A 19,049-nucleotide genomic window follows, 5' to 3' on the forward strand; every position below is an offset into this window, starting at 1 on the left:
ACTATAGCGTGATAAGGCTGTCATTCCTCTTTTGAGTTAAGAAATGTCACCTTGGAGTATCCATAGATGACCTTATGGTTAACCGCAAAGAGAAACCAATTATAGCCGATCTTAGTTTGAATCCTGACACAAGAGTGAATGTGATCTTACATGAGTAAAAACGTAGATAAGCAGACAATACGTCTCCTTCACAAGTCTATTTCTCCACGTAAAGAATACATTAAAATATGTCTTGCACAAGCCTTCTGGAAGTGCGTCACTTTCAGCTACATTGTCAGAAGGCAAACAAACGCTGAACCGGTTTTGACACACAGCGTTTACTCATCAGACTCAGCATCGCTTTGAGTCATGACGTGGACAGGTGGAGATTGCCCAAGACAAATTGCCCGCGTGTTAATATTGTTATTTTAATATTCCCCACGATGACGATGAAATGCATTTGTTTGATCTTGCACGTGTGATTGGCACAGGACCTAGCATCACCACTGTTTACCATTTTTATTACAAACGGGCTGTAGACTATGTGAAAGTAAACACTGGATAATAAATCTAATCTACTGCAACTGTGTTGGGATGAGCTTTTGTCGTGGCCCTTGTTACTTTGGGATAAAATTCCTAGAATTTGTAAGAAGTAATTTTCAGATCAAACTTCGACCAACGTGTATGTTTAAAGTTTTATTTGCTTCGAGCTACAATGCTTTTATTTTACTCTTACACAGTAAGCAAAGTACAAGAAGTTCTATCCATTATTTAGTTTCTCCCTGGTTGGAGTATACACACACACTCATAGGTTGTTTACAGCTATAGTGGATGTGTGTGCGCTGATCAGCATAGACAAAGATCACGATTCATCATTATTGACAGCTGGAACAAGCGCCTCTGGCGTAACGAGTGGTGGCATTCTCGTTAGGAATCTTCGCTGCAATCCCAGCAACAGTGGCTTCAAGTGCTGGCCACGAACAACACAACTGGAAATTGGTGTGTGTGTCACGGGCATTCATACCTAATCACATTTTTTGCACTATTTATACATGGCCATAATCTCTTTCATACGCCCTTGTAGCATTGGGCACTCAACCTCCAGTTGGAAGGTTGTGAATTCAAATACTGGTCAAGAGTCCACTCAGTACATCAGCCCTGCAGAGTTGATCATATGAATTCCACCATGTGGGAAGTCACCAGTGTGGTTCTGCTATCGAGATACTGGCTCCTGTATGTATGTATGTTGAACTTCTCTTTTCGCATAGGAATTTTGCATAGGAATGTGGAATTTCCACCCAATAGTTCATGACCACCAAATGTGATTGGCACTGCTGCATTCTCATTTCACGGGAGAGACACCGTGACTGTCACTTGTAATTACAGTATTAGTTTTAGCAATTTCTTTAAAGCCAATTCTACCTGCTTTGACATACGGATCAGACGTATCATTGACCGTCAAGAAAAGCAAGTGGGCCTGAGCAAGGACCCATCGCTCGAAGGGATGGCGACCGGTTGTTGAGAGTAGCAGTGGAGCGACAGCCAAAGGGCAGGACGTTCACCGCGAAAGGCGAGGGAGGCGATGAAATCCGCTGTTGCATCGCGAGGCCGTGAGACATCGTGATGGCTTGAGGAGGCCTTCATCCTGCCGTGGCCATAGATCTTTGCTTCTGACGGGTGGGAGACGGTCGCCTTGACGCGGTGGCCCCACCTCTGACGTGTGTTTTCATGTCACGTTGAACACAACTAGTACCGTCCATCTTGGCGAAATGAATTCCGCCCTTTTAAGCGCCAGAAAGCGATCGGGTGAGGTTCCTTCAACGGAGGAATAGCAAAACGACTTTCTCCAAAAGCCCTCTCATAGCGAGCACACCTCGACATTGGTATTTAGCTCCCGAAAATATTACCGAGTGCAAGAATATAATTGCTTCCAGTAATGATTAATTTGATTATTCCGGAGGTGGTGATGAAAATAAAATGCATTTTGTATAGACTGTCATTTGGGTAGGCGCAGTCCTGTGCTGTTTATAAATTAGACTGTGTTCTATTCTTGCATATGGAAATATATATGTTCAGGAGCTGAACGCCGATGTTGAGGTTTGATCGCCACGAGAGGGCTTCAGGAGAGAATTTGTGCCCTTTTGCTGGTTATTCCTCCTTCATTGAAGGAGCGGAGACTACAATGGTTCACTATACGGCCCATTGCGTTGGTTGCAGGGCCACAATCGCACTTCTTCTTTCGTATGGATTAATAGCAGCAGATTAAATATGTCATTTTAGATTTGGTATCCACTCAATCGCCCCGTTCAGGCGCAGAGTGGCTCAGCATCCACTCCTCCTTTAAAGGAGTGAAGTCAGCAGCAGCGGCAGCGACGGAGTGTTTACGATGCCGGTCGACGGTTTTGGGATTTGTGGCCGCACCACTCGCAAGGCCGCCAAATCTTTTTGACGGCGCAATTTGTGGCATCGGTTGGCCGCATCGGCCACATGGTCCCCCCGGTCCTGATTCGTTTGTTGGTCGACCATTGGCGGCGTGGAAGGATGAAACCGGGAGGTTCGACGGTTAGGGGTCTCTGTGTGAGATGTTTATTTTTGACGTCGGCCGCAGTTCAGACTTGCTTCCATCTATCACCTTTATTTGTATTTGTGGAGTGAGGCTGCTGGGATCCAGCACTGTGGCTTGCAGTGAATGTTCTGTTTAGGACCCATTCGCTAACACCGCTGAATGAAGTAAAAAGCACAGTCGAGTTTCTACACAGGACGAACCGTTGAGGCATTTTTTGTGTGCTGGCATATAATGTCGCCTCTGACTTGTTCGTTGTATGCAGATTCGTAATGTGGCTCAGTTGTTGTATGCAGATTCGTAATGTAGGAACGCCTTGCTCCGCCCATGCGTGTCGGATTGTTCAGACTGTAAAGTTTGAGTGTTGCTTAATAGAATCTAACCCATTCTCGTGCTGCGTTGTGTCTGCATTACAGAACCCTGGGGCACTTCTGAACTCACACTGTGGTTACGGCATCCTTCATAAAGAGGTTCGTCTAACAATTATTTTAGCTTTTGCTTGCATTTTTTTTGTTTGCGTACACGTTTCCTAAAAGTTGCATTGCAGTGGCTGCTAGTCGAAGATCCACTCATCCCATAATGCCTTTGGGGGCTGATACAAATGAACACTGTTTTTTGTGTGAAGTCAGCAGTGATTGTCCTGCGAAGAGATTGCCCCTACCATGGAAATATAGAATTTTAAATGCTGGCCTCTAGGTCAGTTGAATGTTACTTTAGACTGTTTTCTATTCAGAGGTGTATAGTTTCACCCAATGTCCGGCTTAATAAAGTGCAACACTTTTAGTCAGTGATTGATAGTTTTTTCGTAAGGTGCCCAAGCCTAAGCCACCCTTCCACCTCTCGTGCTCTTAATAATCTACGGTGCCATTTCTCACACTAAAAATTCTTGTAATGATTTTGGGTTTTGCTTGACTAGTTTTCCTTAACTCATCCGAGGGTCGATGTTGGCTCTGAGGGAAAGTGTAGCAAGTAGCGTAGGGCTTAGCCCTGCCACTGAATACCCACAGATACATTAGCAATTGTTTGGTAAGTTAGTATCGATCTTAAAATATCTATAATTAACCTTATTTTCATGTTTTGGTCATCGTGGCTAGTCTATGTTATTCGATGTTTCCTACGTATTATTTGATGTAACTATTTGTCCCTGTACATCATACAGAGATGCTCCTCGTTTAAATACATGACACGTACAAATCAAAATGATTATTCTCAGGAATACTAATACATTATCTAATGGAAAATACAATGTTCCTAATTACGAATACATCAACTCACGTGTTATTGGAGACACATTCAAAATCTTATATTTTTTTACTAAAACACAATCATTCAGATCTGTGAGCCCACGTATTATTATGATTACTAAAGCATCGTCTTAATAACAACTTGGTTCCTGACTGATCACGACGTTGAATTTCAACACGTTGGTCAATAATACTGCCTTATAAGAATAACTATCTATATACGAGGAACGCTCAGAAAGTAATGCCCCACTTATTTTTTTCACGGGCAAAATGCATTAAAGAAAAGTGAAACCTACCCATGGAATTGGCAGATTTATTGGTTAATATGTGCATTACTTTCCCATATAAATCCTGTTCCATCTCAATGGGACCGACACAGGAGGATTTCTTCTCAATTCTGGCTATCGCCGGATGAAGCTGATTGTAATTGCTAGCGAAACATTATCCTCGAATTGTGAATGTTGTCCGTTTACCCTTCAATGCACCAGTTTGCTCAAGTAGCAACTAATGGGCACGTTTTGTTTACGTGACAAACCTTACTAATTGGCTGCGTCGGGTGATGGTGGGTTTCACAACACGTTTATATTTACACGATCTAACCCAAGAAACAAACGTTATTATGGATAATATTGGTCGCGAAAACATATAAAACTCAATTATTTTATGCCATCGAAAACGAGAGCAAAGTATTCCTTGCCGGTGTGGCATTACCGTCTGGGCGACCCTCCGTTTATGACAGGCAACGTTTTGCGCAATTGCCCTTTCTTCATAGCACGTAAAAATAGAGGACCATTTCCCAAAGGGTCGCCTATTATCTATACATTTTTTTTCCTTTTCTAAGGCCACACAGTGTGGTTGACGAGTCGGTTGAGTGTTTCCGTGAAATCATGCTGATGCACCCCCACCGCCAACGCAGCGTCACCGAATAACGTAATGAAATACTTTGCTTTTTTGTTATTACGTGGCTTCGATGTACGCTTTCCGGGCCTGACTGAAGTGGTGCGTTGTCCCCTGCAAGCGTGTGCTGCGCTGTGCGTCTTTGCGTCCCGTCCGCAGCGGCTGGAGCTCACGGAAGTGATCCACGTGCGAGGGTGCACGCACGCCCTCTTCCTGTGGATCGGAGACCGTCTGCCGCTGGCCATTTTTGTCTCCGTCCTGATTTTGCTGTCTCAGGTATTGGTTTGCACGTAACTTGAAATCTAACGTGTAAAACACGATACATGTAAATATAGACGTTGTATATCTGGTATGGACTTGCTGTGTGTAACATAACCCGGCTTAGGACAGCTGAGCAGAGTTCAGATTTCAGAATATTTATTTATTTATACTGCAGGAGGAATCCGATGAGCTGTGAAGCTCTTTTTCACAGATGTCCAGTCGGGGCGGGTCAGAACATTATAGCAATAAACTAATTTAAAAACACGATAGGAGTGCAAAGTATAGGAAGGTAAGCAAATCACTCATAAAAAATATATTTTACCAGGTAAAGCCGACTGAGCTATTAGCTTCGTTTTCAGAAGCAGTCTGACCCCACGTGGAAATCTATAGCAGCCAAATACTCTAAACGCACGTTTTGAAATGTGCAGGGGAAAACCGGAGGACTCGGAGAAAAATCTCACGTGACCACGAAGAGAACATGCAAATTCCAATATACAGGCATCAGTGTCGTGATCAAACCAAAGACTTAATGTATACAAGGCGAGGTAGTTAACATCTCGTCACCATAGCGCCCATTATTATTATCATCACGTGGTTCACAAACTTAGACGTGGAATTTTAACGCATTCCCAGCTGTGACACTCGACATAAGCAGAGGTCCCCCAGGAAGCTCAAAGGGCCGCCTGATTCACTTGCAAAACTAGGGGTACACCAAGTTTCAAATAAACTTTATATATATAAAAAAAAAACTCTTCAGTCGAATAACACTACTCAAATAATGTAAATCGTAACTTGTCTATTAACCTAATTCTTGCACAGGACGATGATACAACAGAGTTATAGAGTAGCTTGTCCGGCATATGAGAATTACAGGAACGTGAAGCACCCGTGAAAAATTTATGTTTTGGGCCTTCCAATGGACCTGGCACCTCCACTGGGTTCCTGTCTCCTCCCAGCTCGTGGCTTCAGAGGTCAGCGCCGTTGCCAAATGACCCTCTCCAATCACTAAACAACTAAAGACCATGGGGGGGGCAGAGAAAGCTGCTAGAGACCGTCAGCCATGGCGTGGGCTTGTTGCGGCCTTATGCTCAACAGCGAGTGAAGGGGAGTCAGTAAGTAAGTAATCACACGACAATACACACGGGAGTGCACGTTTTCTCGCATGCAGCCTCTTGTTCAAACCACTGCTAGATGCCGGCCCATCCACGCCACATGGGTCGTGGAGGATTATTGGAAGTGCATTTCTCCGTGCGGGTTGGTGCAGGCGGGCCGCATAGAGGTTGAGTATAATACAGTACAACAATATATCTGGAACTTCTGACCATCTGCTGACAGCAATAGCTCCGCAGCAGCCTACGACACATGCTGCGTATGATGCTCGCCTGAAGCGTTCTCCAGGCTCAGCTCCAGGCCCAGCTTCCGAGAGCGGTCACAGGCTCAATACAATACTCATGCACGTACAGCTCCCATTCTGCATTGTTTCCGTGTGCAGCGGTCTACTGTGCATCGTTTAATAGAAGTCTTGCTCAGTAATTCACAAAGTTTCAGGAAGTTAAAAGAAATCAATGGAGCTTGAAATTGCGCCGTTGCCAGCTCCGCCCGTTCTTAAGTCAATGCTCGTGTAGAGGAACCGCCGTAAGTCTTTGCTGCAGCAATTAAAAGGTTATTGCAAATGCATAGGCGATGGCCCTGACACGCTGATTTGCATGCCCGATATGAGAACTACACCACGGCAGTGGACTCGAGGTAGGAGTCCCAATGCGTTGTGTGGGAGCGCAATAGGACGGGGGAAAGGGGGGAGTGGTGCCATTCTCGATCAAAGTCTTTTTTGCCACCTTGCCATTTAATCAGTCACAGGTAAACAAGGATCAGCACGGTGGTCACACATTCAGACGTACAACATCTCGCCACCGTGGCAAGATGTTAACTACCTCGCCTGATATACAGGAGGTCGTGGGTTCGATCCCGACCCTGACGCCTGTATATTGGGAGTTTGCACTTGCTCCCCGTGGTCGCGTGGATTTTTCTCCGGGTCCTCCGGTTTTCCCCTCCACATTAAGAAACACGCGTTTAGAGTGGTTGGCTGCTTTAAATTTCCACATGATAAGTCACTTCGTTGAGCTATCATTTGTGGCCACGTCGCTTCTGAAAAAGAGCTACATAGCTCAGTGGGCCTTACCTGATAACATTTACAAAAATGTTTATCGTTTTAACTCTCATCGGGCCAAGTGTTGTTGTGCAGTGGTAAAAGGCAGCACGATGCCCAAGCCCACCCTTTGGCTTCCCCAGTGCCAATATTTACACATCACACCAGAGTACTTATTGAAGGTTGAGTCAACCTAAGGAAGACCCGGGACGAGTTCAGAAGATATTGTAAACGACGAGGAATTGAACTCAAGGGGATCGATGTGCAGTGTGCAAAGCACTGCACCAGCCATACTCCATACACTATGACATAGATTCCCCATGTAGACTTTACAGGCGCGTGGCTCGTGTGCTGTTAGCTGGCACCAATGAATGCCAGCGTGGAGCATGAGAGGGTGGTGTGACGAGCACCACGTCCGGCCGCCTTTGTCTCCCCCAGTGCCGATGTACCTTGCTTCAGCTATTCATTCAAAGACTTGAGTCGCACTAAGGGAGGCTTAGAACTACGTCATGTATCCCCTTGCCACTGACGTTCGCCGTGGCTGGGGAGAATTACACTCCAGCGGATGGGTCTGTGGGTGCGGTGCGCTATAACCACTGTGCGCCACCGCTCCCCACCACCACGCACGGCCTCGGCTGATTTTGTTCTATCGGCTGACACTGCGGCCACGGCGAGGGCCCTGTGCGACGTAGGGGCATGAATTAACCAAGAGCCGTTTCATTGACCCATTTGTAATTTATGAGGCCTGAACCACACACTGGACTCTCTCTCTCTATATATACACGTGGCACGCTCGCGCGTGTTGAGGTGGTTGCATTGCGTCGTGCTACGAACCCTGCCACCCGTCTGCGATTCCCGCTCACGGCAAAACATCGTTGACGATTGTGTGCACCAGTCCTGGGCCTCCCATCGGTCGACTCAGTCTCAAAATGAGTAATTGGTGCGCGGTGTGTAAGAACATCGCCACGAGGGAGACAAATACGGCCGGGGCGTGATGCTGGCCACCCTAAGTGCTCGCTAACAGCACTTGCCCCGACAGTCTGTTAAGGCGATAAGGGAAGTTTTTTGTCTTGGTGACTGCATTGCCTCGTGATTAGCACAATGCCACAGATTCACATCGCATGGGTTCCGCTGTGCCATTCCTGCTGCTTCACGATAGTTTTGGGGAGACGTTAAAGTTCTCTTTCTCATGTAAGGTGACATTATGTAGATATTGAAAATTCTGAAATGTCTCAAAATGAGGACTGAATTTATAGAAGCCGACGTACACCAGCGTGAGTGTAGTGGGATTCTAGAAACGTGTTCCGACCACCGTGCCAGACAGCCCTTCAATGACAGACACAGAAATGAACAACCACCGCAGCAGCATTACGACAAGTGCCCACAGACCCTCTGTCATCCTGACAGAATGTAGGGACAAGTGCTTTAGGCAAGCACTGCTTAAGGGCGGCACAGTGACCTGGGCCACCTTTGTCTCCCCAGCGGAGATGTTCACACACTGCACCAGGCACTCATTCATGGCACCCTACCTAGGAGGAGGATGACGTCACAGCTGTGCATCGTGGCTGGCAGTTGAAAACACCAAGTCACTGGGTTCACAGGAATACTGCTCCACACAAAAGCAAAGATGCCCTTATAGCCTTTAACAGACTGTTGGGGCAAGGGCTGTTAGGGAGCACCTATAAAGGGCAGCATGGTGAAACGAGGGGGCGGTGTGACCGGAATTACACCCGGCCGTCTTTGTCTCCCCAGTACCAACAATTACCCCACTGGGTATTCATTTCAAGCTGAATAAATCTATGTAAGACCCTGGATCGATTCAGATATTCATCACTGATGCTGGCTATGTATGGGAATCGAACTCGGGTCGCCGGACTTATAGCGCAGTGCACTAACCATTACACTCACGCACTGCAAGCACACAGAGACAAAGATTTCCGGTATAGCCTGAACAGACTATTGGGGCAAGTGCTGTTAGCGAGGACCTATGAAGGCCGGCACGGCACACGAGGGGGTGGGTGGCTAGCACCACGCCCGGCTGCCTTTGTTTCTCCAGTAGCAATGTTTACACACCGCACAAGGTACCCATTTGAGGCTGAGTCGACCTAGGGGATTAGACCCAGGGCCGGTTCAGATAATCGTCACTGGTGTTGGCCGTGCGTGGAAATCGAACTTGAGCCGCTGGGTTCGTAGCGCAGAGCGCTAACCGCTGCACCACCGCTCCCGACACGTGTGTGTTTATGTGTTTGCTTACACTAACACACTTACACACACACACTTCAATCACTGCGGCGCATTTCTAATTCGGCCGGCAGACCGCTTTGCTCGTCTTTTTTCTGGCGCTCATGCCGCCCGCCTCAGATTTATCTGGTTGTATGCGTCCCGGCTACTAATTCAACAATCGCATTGGCCGTCGATGTGATGTACGGCTCTGAGTAATCTCCTGCCATAGTTGGGGGGGCCGCAATTTACTGCTGGGCTGGGGTCCAGGGCCGTTTGCGGTGGCAACCGGGCCAGGCACCACGGCTGCCTCTGCTGCAGGCAAAGCTCTCAGGGCCCTTCGTGCACCAACTGTGGCTCCATTATCCCACTTTGGCGTGCAGTGCCACATTTTGCAAAGCCGGACCCATTCGGCAAGATATTACCGTCCACCGATTGAGCCTGTGTGGCAACGTGTAGTCCGACAAACATATATAAAGTGTGTACATTACGGATGAGTTTCAGATTTAAAAAAATATTGGATTTTGGGTTTTTAAGGACGATTTTGGCCCCTATTACCCATTGTTCAGATTTATTTGCTCATTTTCGTCATGTAATAAACTAACGTGTCTTCATGCTGGCAGACACGGTATCACCTGATGTCACGTGTCGTGGATGTTACCCGTCGCTTTCATCGCGCCGTATTTTCCGATCAATCCAAAATTTCAATTGTGAAAATCTGGAACGCGTATTTCCTAATAAGCCCATCATACAGACGAGGTGATGTGATACTCACCTGACACTCACCAAACACTCTGCTCACCTTCATAGGTGAGCAGAGTGTTGCTGAACAGCAACACATTTCACCACACTCATTCAAATGAATGAACCAAACATCCCAATGCAGGACCATATAGACCTGACCCTTGGGCTTTCCTGGATAAATGAACCACGTGGCTGGATGGGGATCTTTGTCTTCATATTGTCATACATTATTTTTAAAAAACTAAGACTGGTCAGTTCTTACATATGGTTCCCCTAGGTCTGCTGCAATATAGGTCGTTGTAATTCATCACATCTTTTAAAATATATATATATATATACAACTCACTTTGTAGTGAAGGTGTTTCATGAAATAAAAATGAACTATGATGGCGATGGTAATGATCGGGAAAACAATCATAAGACGATTTGTGTTATATTCATCAAAGACCACAACATCTCTCTCTCTCTCTCGGGATTGCTTTTTCAAGTTGAAATGTCAAGCCTCAAAGGTCATTTCTCGCAATATTCTAGGCACATGTTTATTTCAACATATTCCTTTTTTCAGAAAGCCACACTTGCCAGTCGCACTGCCCATCCCCACTCTTGACACGGGTCCCACGGCAGTTTGCAGGAAACCTGAACTCCTCCCTGGGATAGAAATATGCCTTTCACGGTCAGCGGCCCTCCGAGCAATATCACAGTGGCCCAGAGAATTGCCACCGACGAGGGGCAGTCACCCCCTTGCCCCGTCCGTTCATCAAAATGACAATAAATGTCAGCTTGCCGAAATGTTCAGAACAGCTCCATTTCCTTTGCTCATTTCCTGCAAGAGTTACTTTAAATGATGCAAGGATGTCTCCCTCCATACGCGAGCCTCCTGTGTTTTCTCTCTCAACGAAGGCGTCACCGGTGTGGGAGCAAAATTGTGAATTTAATTGAGTAAAAGTTAATTGGGAAGCATGATAATAGAAAATGGGATGAATTGTATAAGAGGGGAGCGATTTCGTGGTGGCTAGCGCACTGCTCTCCGAACCTGGCGACCGGAAATTGTATTCCCAGTTAACATCAGTGGCGAGTGATAACCGAACTTTCCACAAATGATAAACAGTGCCCGTACTTCTGCAGAACTTGGCTTGACTGGTATGAGTATGTAATCAAATTACTATTTTTTATATTACGGTCATCGAAATTCTGAACCTGATTTGTGTTGTTGCTCAAGAGACCGGGAGATTGATGTTCGGTCGCCGCGTTGATGGCGTTCGTTGCTGATTGCTGATTTCTCACTTAACAGAGTGGGCCGCGTGAAGGCTGCTGCCATCTTCCAGACCAAGATGGCAGACTTACCTGACCGAGACCATCAATCTCACTGCGTAGTAACTTAATTTGTAGTAGAGCGAGCGGCTCGCAATCAAATGTTGCGAGTTCAAATCCTGGTTGGGGGGGGATGACTCAGCCCATCATCTCTTCAGAATCTATTAAATGTGTACCACTCTGTGGGGAAGTCAACAATAGCTATCTTATGGATCCACTCACCCTGCTATAGGAATGTGTAATTTCCACCACTGGCTCAAAGATGTAAACAGGAGATGAGCGCCAATGCTTCAATGCTCATTTGGAAAAAAATATTGGTGGAAATCCTGGTATTGATTTTAAGCTTTCGTGACTGCAGGAATCTATACTCTTTGGTTCTTTCGGTAAAGTCACGTAGGTATAAAATCAAACAAATCACGACGTTTCGATCGCAACACAAGCGATCGAAACGTCGTGATTTTTTATATTATTTTATTTCTAACTACGTGACTTCACTGAAATAACCAAAGAGTAGTAATCCTGGTATTCTTGGCCACGAATCTCAGCAGCGCAGACTCAGCTCCATAAGCCGCCAAACCAGCCCCCTTGTGGCTTCCTATGCGTTTTATTTGAAGTTGGTGAGAGTCAATACCATTCCACGCACACGATCATGCAGTAGGTGATGTGGTGGATCCCCTTTTTAAGAGCAGTGCCAGTACGACTGGAAAGGTTATTACTCACACACGAATTATCAAATCCCTCTGGCCTTGCCTCTACACAATGGAGTGACAGGGCGTGGGTCTGAGTGTGCCTCATCTCAAGGGAGTATGTACAAAACCACTTGACCAAGGTCAGAGGTTGCGATATTGGATTTTTAAAGGAACCAACCATAAAAGACCGCAATTACTTGCCTCATGAAGCAAGGTGAATAAACATCGTCTGTGGTGCTATTTTTAGATTGTTCAAAGTGAGTTGCACAAATCCTCGGGATCCGCCAGCCTCTTCCTCCAAAGCGCTGGCTTTCAGATGTGTGCCACCAAATGTGATTGTGAACGATAAATAACATTCAATTGTTGACACTCGGGGTCACGAAGAGCTTGGTGGCAGTGTGTAACATTTGAACGGTCCGTACATTCGCTTGCTTTCCATCTTAAAAGGTGTGAAGGTCAACTTATGGATATAATTGAGCCATAATATCCCAGTGGTCACTATTTTTTGACGAGACCGCATTTTCCAATAATCTGTAATGTCTGTAAGAGTGGAACCTTACGCTCAAACTAATATTTTACGCATTTGAATTAATAATCTATTTCTTAGATGTTAACTACCTCGATGTTAACTCCCTTGCCCGGTATACAGGAGGTCGTGGGTTCGATCCCAACCCTGACGCCTGTATAATTGGAGTTTACACAATTTCCCCGTGGTCGCTTGGATTTTTCTCTGGGTCCTACACATTTCTAATAATGCGTTTGGAGTATTTGGCTGCTATACATTTCCACGCGATAAGCCACTTCGTTGAGCCATCATTTGTGGCCGCCAGGACGCTTCTGAAAAATAGTTTATACAGCTCGGTAGGCCTTACCTGGTCAAATTTAAAAGTTTAGTTTTTAGCTTAGTGTAATAGTTAAGGTACTCGACTTGCGATCCAAAGGTCGCTGGTTCGATTCGACGCGACAGTTGAAACATTGGCCATGTTTCTTAACACCCCCCCCATACATCCACCAGCCGTGTCCACACAGCAGTGTAAATGAGCGCTTCCACCAATGCCAGACATCGCCATGTGTGCCTCCTGCGTGAGCCGATGCTATTTATGGAGATCGACAGCCGCCTGGGAAATCTATTTCACCACTGAGATGGGGCTTAGAGGAATTAGTCCATTTTTACGACCAGCCCAAATGGGTGGTCTCTTGGGGCACGAATGCAAAATTTTAATGCTGCTATTTCAGGAAGTGTTTGAATGAACCAGACTGGGGTGTGTGAAAGAAAACACACACTTGGCCAGAGCTGTTAATTAAATTAAAGCAGCACAGAGAGGTAGTAGACCGTCTGACTCAGAACGCCATCACATTAGCGTTCGAGACCTCACTGGGTCAACACTTCTGATGCCAGGGGTTTGACTCAGAAGTCCGCCAACTTCCGATATGCAACCTCGGTCGTGTGTCTACTAATTTATCGTTTCGGAAGGGTGATCGATAGGTTAAAGCGGAAACCCTGGGCTGTGATGTGAATTCAGACAACGTTGTGAACGAGTCAAGCGCTGTACTGCAGCACCGAATGGTGACATTGCTTACCTGTGGATGGACATCAAACTCTATGGTGATTACCTTGACATTGGTGACCACATTGAGACAATGTAAACTCTTATCAGTTTAACACGTTAGGCTTTCGCGACCAATATTATTCATAATAAACGTTTTTGGGTTAGATCGCGTTATCTATAAATGTGTCGTAACCCTTTACAATTTTTGAGTACGACGTTTCGCTGGTAATTGCATCCAGCATCATCGGGCAATTCACCATTCACCAGAAATTGTAAATGTAGTGCTTTCACGCTTCAACACACCGGTGGGCTAAAGTAGTGAACTATTTGTCTTTTGTCAACGTGACACTTTTTTTTGCTGATTGGCCGTGTCGGGTGGTGGAGGGTTTCGACACATTTATAAATATCGCGATCTAACCCAAAAACGTTTATTATGAGTAAACTCGTTCGTTTCTCAGACCGCTTGTCCTGGTGAGGGTCGCGGCGGCAAGCGTGTTGAGTCGGGTGGTCCAGACCTTCCATTCCCTCGAATGTGATTGCATTTAATGAAACCCTGGTAACTGCTCCAAATCTCCCAATGCCACAGTCTGACTTTACAATTTCAAAGAAACTGGCCGGAGCACCAGAAACGACGTTTTGACAAGTTGGTTAAACCAGATGTATGAAGAAAGCAGCTGCACTGGAGCATCCACGATTGACAGTGCGTGAAGACCAGGTCCGGTACAATATCGTCCGGGCCCTTTCCCGCCGCTCGCATTGCAGCCAGCTCAATGAATGACTGAAGCATAACACTTTGCTGTGCACCTTACATTTGGTTTTTGGGATTTTTTTTCTCCTCGATCCTGTTACTTTTGGCTCCAAGTCCCAGCATATTTGTCCAATTTCACTATATTGCTAATTAAATTTAGTGTTTAAAAAAAATAAACCCAAGATTATGAATACATCACGACGTTTTGATCGCAACACAAGCGACCGTCTTCAGGTGAGAGAGAGAAAGCTTTCTCTCGTCGTGATCTATTAATAATTTTCTACCTCCGTGACTTTACCGAAAGAACCAAAGAGTATGGATTCCTGCAGTCACGAAAGCTTCAAATCAAGAATGAACCCAAGATTGAAACGCTGGATGTCAGCACTATTGCAGCCTTCATCGCTACGGGTGGCGAGATGTTAACTACCTCGCCTGGTCTACAGGAGGTCGTGGGTTCGATCACGACCCTGACGCCTGCTGCTGTATATTTGGAGTTTGCATGTCTGTCTCCCCGGGGTTGCGGGTTTTCCCTCCACATTTAGAATCAACATGCATTGAGAGCACTGTCTTTGGATTCTGATATAAATTTTCACGCGATAAGTCACTGTTGAACTATCATCCGGTCACCTTGAAATTCAAAGATTCTGCGTTCCATTAAAGGTGTGTCCTTGTTGCAGAGTTGTTCCGTGAACAGAAATGTTATTTTCATGAATGAGCAACCATCGCCCATGCTGTGGTGAATTTCTTTGGTGTCTGCTGCCATCTGGTGTCTATCGTAGAAATGGTAAATGGTGATTGTGCACGTGGTTATGCACATCGCTTGCTGTGTTGAATGCTATTACAATAACACGAATGTACAGCCCCTTTGTCAATCCACTGCTGAATGAATGCCTTGCCAAGCGGTGTTGGTCATCGGAGGTTTCAAGATTTATTTTGTTTAACTCGGTGATAATTCAGGAGACCAGGATAGTCTATTTTCGATTTAAAGCTTTCGTGACTGCAGGGATTCATCTTCTTGGTTGTTTCGGTAAAGTCACGTAGAAGGGAAATAATTACATAATAAAAATAAATAATTTGTGGGAATTATTTTATTATGTTGTATTTTTATTATTTAATTATTTCCCTTCTACGTGACTTTACCGAAAGAACCAAGAAGATGAACAGGATAGTCTAATTTGCAAGAGTGACGTGGGTTTTGTGACCATACTTCACGAACTGGTCAGTGCAGGTTGGTGAAAGGGGAGAGATGGGGGGGGGGTGCAAGAACGGGTTCAGATATGACTCGCTAATGATGTTCACCGTGGCCTAAAATCGTACTCAGGCCACCAACAACACAGCGTGCAAGCCGCTGCAACCGTGCAATAACAGAGCGTGCTCTTTCTTTCTTCCGTAGGTTTTTGGCATCGCCACCTCATACCTGCTTTCAAAAAACATCACCCAGACGATAGAGGAAAGACGACAGAACCGCACGGAGACCGACGGACCCATGCTCATGGAGCCGGCGGAGGACTCGTCCCGCATGCGGAGATGGCTCTACATGTACCTGCCGCACGAGCAGCGCACTGTCACGCTTATGAGCGCTCAGACTTGACGGCTGCAGTCAAAGCCAGCCGCTCCACATTGCTAAACGGCCAATTAGTTGAGGAATGTAATCACCAGAGGTGGGACAAAGTCATTGTTATGCAAGTCCAAGTCGAGTCGCAAGTCATCAAATTCATGACTCGAGTCTGACTCGAGTCCAAGTCACATGACTCGAGTCCACACCTCTGGTAATCACAAAGCTACGCATTCCCATTACATAGATATTACTCTGTTTTCAGTCTCCATTTAATGTTGTGATGTTATTAATAATTTAATAATGAACTGCATAATTACAATTAAATTGATGTCTTTAATTTAACCGGGTGAGAATTTGCTGAGGTGATTTTTTATTTATTTTGCAAGCGGAAATCTGGAACCTTGTAATTTCATCCCGTCAGACGCGTTGCGGTTGTGACAGAAAGTTGCCACTTTGTGGAAAGTCAACAGTGGTTGTCCTTTTGAAAAAACTTGCTCCAGCCATGGGAATGTGGAATTTCCACCACTGCCTCAGGGACTGTGCACAGGGTGGTAAGCGCCTTCCCATGTCCATTTCAATGGGAAAGCGCTGTGAAGTGTTGTACCTCATTTCAAGCCCGTTAGGGTAACATCGGTACACGGTGGCCTGCTTTTACTCGGCGCCGCGTGGTTTTTGACGCTCACCGTTGAGCAAGGTAGGGGAGCCATGGCAACTTCCAACATAGTTAAAGGAGTTAAAACATTGCACTCTGTTTTGTTGTTAAATTCAGGCATTGGTTATCAAATCACAACGCTAAAGTGTCTTATTGGCAATTACAATAACTAAAGCGCCACGGATATACAAAAAACATTGAACTTTAATACTGAAAAATGGAATAAACTGACTTTAAAAATGAGTTTTTTCAAACTGACAAAGTCCTAACTCTAAAAAAAGGAAATGAATGATTAATAATATGCATTCAAAATAATCTACTTTAAATCATCCCTGACAGGGCCTGGCATAACTGAACACGCCTGCCTGTGACGATGTGCTCAATCAATGTCAAGCGATCAGAATGTTTAGAGGATTGAATTTGAAAATCTTGCAAAAAGACTAAATGACCATTACATTACTGCAGGTCTAGTGGCCATGGCACCTACTTTCTGCCAACCAGATATCAAGGAATTGGCACAGGTCACAAGAGAGAGATTGAAAGTTTATGTCTGTAGAAATTAGCACATCAAGTCGGTTGTATTTTTACGCTGCAGCGTAGAAGCATTCATTTCTGTATTTTTATTCTGCCAATACAGAATTCCCTCGTTCTCACGAGGAATACGTTCTGGAGATGCTCGTTAATAGCACATTTCGCGGGTAATAATATTGATCCACAGAAAACTATCTTTTTAATGAATTACCTTAAATACTTAAATAAGCTATTAAATACATGAAAATAATCTCATCACTTTATATCATCACTTTCTCTCTCTCTCGATCCAGTCGCGTATAGTTCCAGATGCGGTTCGCAGATAGCCAAAATCGCAGATAGCCAAAATCGCAGATAGCCAAAATCGCAGATAGCCAAAATCGCAGATAGCCAAAATCGCAGATAGCCAAAGTCGCAGATAGCCAAAATCGCAGATAGCCAAAATCGCAGATAGCCAAAATCACAGATAGCCAAAATCGCAGATAGCCAAAATCGCAGATAGCCAAAATCGCAGATAGCCAAAATCGCAGATAGCCAAAATCGCAGATAGCCAAAATCGCAGATAGCCAAAATCGCAGATAGCCAAAATCGCAGATAGCCAAAATCGCAGATAGCCAAAATCGCAGATAGCCAAAATCGCAGATAGCCAAAATCGCAGATAGCCAAAATCGCGGATAGACAAAATCGCGGATAGCCAAAATCGCAGATAGCCAAAATCGCAGATAGCCAAAATCGCGGATAGCCAAAATCGCAGATAGCCAAAATCGCAGATAGCCAAAATCGCGGATAGCCAAAATCGCGGATAGCCAAAATCGCAGATAGCCAAAATCGCAGATAGCCAAAATCGCAGATTGCCAAAATCGCAGATAGACAAAATCGCAGATAGCCAAAATCGCAGATAGCCAAAATCGCGGTTAGCAAGTTCGTGAATAACGAGGTAATACTGTGGCATTCTCCTTCATTAAAACGATAACAACTTACCAAACAGGGTCTTCGTGACAACGAGTCTTGAGACTCCGGCATTTATAAACGAGCAGCGAGCTGGCAAGCATGAAGCCCGCTAATGTCTACACCGGGTTGCTCACTGGTTGATTTCCAAGGCTGACAATTACAATTACCGCGTTGTGCCGCTGTTTCTCTTGAAATCATAACCAATGCACGGGTCCGTACACTGCACTAGGATTGACGTTATTATACAGGTGCTTTGTGGCGTTCGTCCAGGGTAAATGCCACCCTCGGCAAATAGATTGTAAAGTGTTTGTGAAGGAAGAGAGATTACCCAGGTTTGAGTCTCGTTCTCCTGCACACCAAATGTAATGGTTAGCACACCGCTCTGTATATCAACGTAGGTGCTCAGTGTTGTACTGTACAACTTCATGAACCCCCGCAAAAGTGATGGTGTCCAACGATTTAATGTGCATGCTATTGCTCGGTGCATTTTCTATTTATTCAGTCAAGGCTGTTTTATAAATTGAGTTTGTGTATGACTTCAAATGTTTCATATTGATGGTTTCATTGCTCCTGTGTGCAGCTTATTTAGAACAGTTATTGTGGGTAACTTTTTGGTATTTTGTATGAAGAAAAACATGATTTACAGCAAAGTTTGTGTTTCGTAAAGGAATGTGTACACAACTATGTCGGGTTTTTTTTCGCTCAGAGGTGTGTAACGTCACGATCACAAAATGGATTTTTACTGACCTGTTAAATATTGTGATGATGTTTTCATAATGGTCCACGCTTTTGCTTGTCAATATTAACCAGTGGAAATGAAGCGACAGGCACAAGCACAGTGGCATGAAATGCAATCTCGTATTCGAGGACCGAAGTCCCACGACAATCTTATGGACAAAAACGGAATTTTTTTTGGTGAATTTCTGTGGTCAAGCCGTACACAATGCAGGAGTTAATCCCCAGTCCGTCCCAGTTCAAAGTGAAACTATCTGCGTGCTCACACAA

General features: G+C 45.2%; 1 protein-coding gene across 1 annotated transcript in view; it reads left to right on the forward strand.

The window, feature by feature from the left end:
* Nucleotides 1-16,057, forward strand: part of LOC144732057 (tetraspanin-15-like) — a 249,423-nt gene extending 233,366 nt beyond the window's left edge. Inside the window, exons 6-8 of the mRNA XM_078613289.1 lie at nt 2,959-3,012; nt 4,843-4,959; nt 15,746-16,057. Coding sequence (XP_078469415.1) covers nt 2,959-3,012; nt 4,843-4,959; nt 15,746-15,943 — 369 coding nt within the window. The 3' untranslated portion in view covers nt 15,944-16,057. The remainder of the gene's footprint in view (nt 1-2,958; nt 3,013-4,842; nt 4,960-15,745) is intronic.
* Nucleotides 16,058-19,049: the final 2,992 nt, after the last annotated feature.

Source organism: Lampetra planeri, chromosome 41 (genome assembly GCF_965212315.1).
Source record: "Lampetra planeri chromosome 41, kcLamPlan1.2.h2, whole genome shotgun sequence".
NCBI lineage: Eukaryota > Metazoa > Chordata > Hyperoartia > Petromyzontiformes > Petromyzontidae > Lampetra > Lampetra planeri.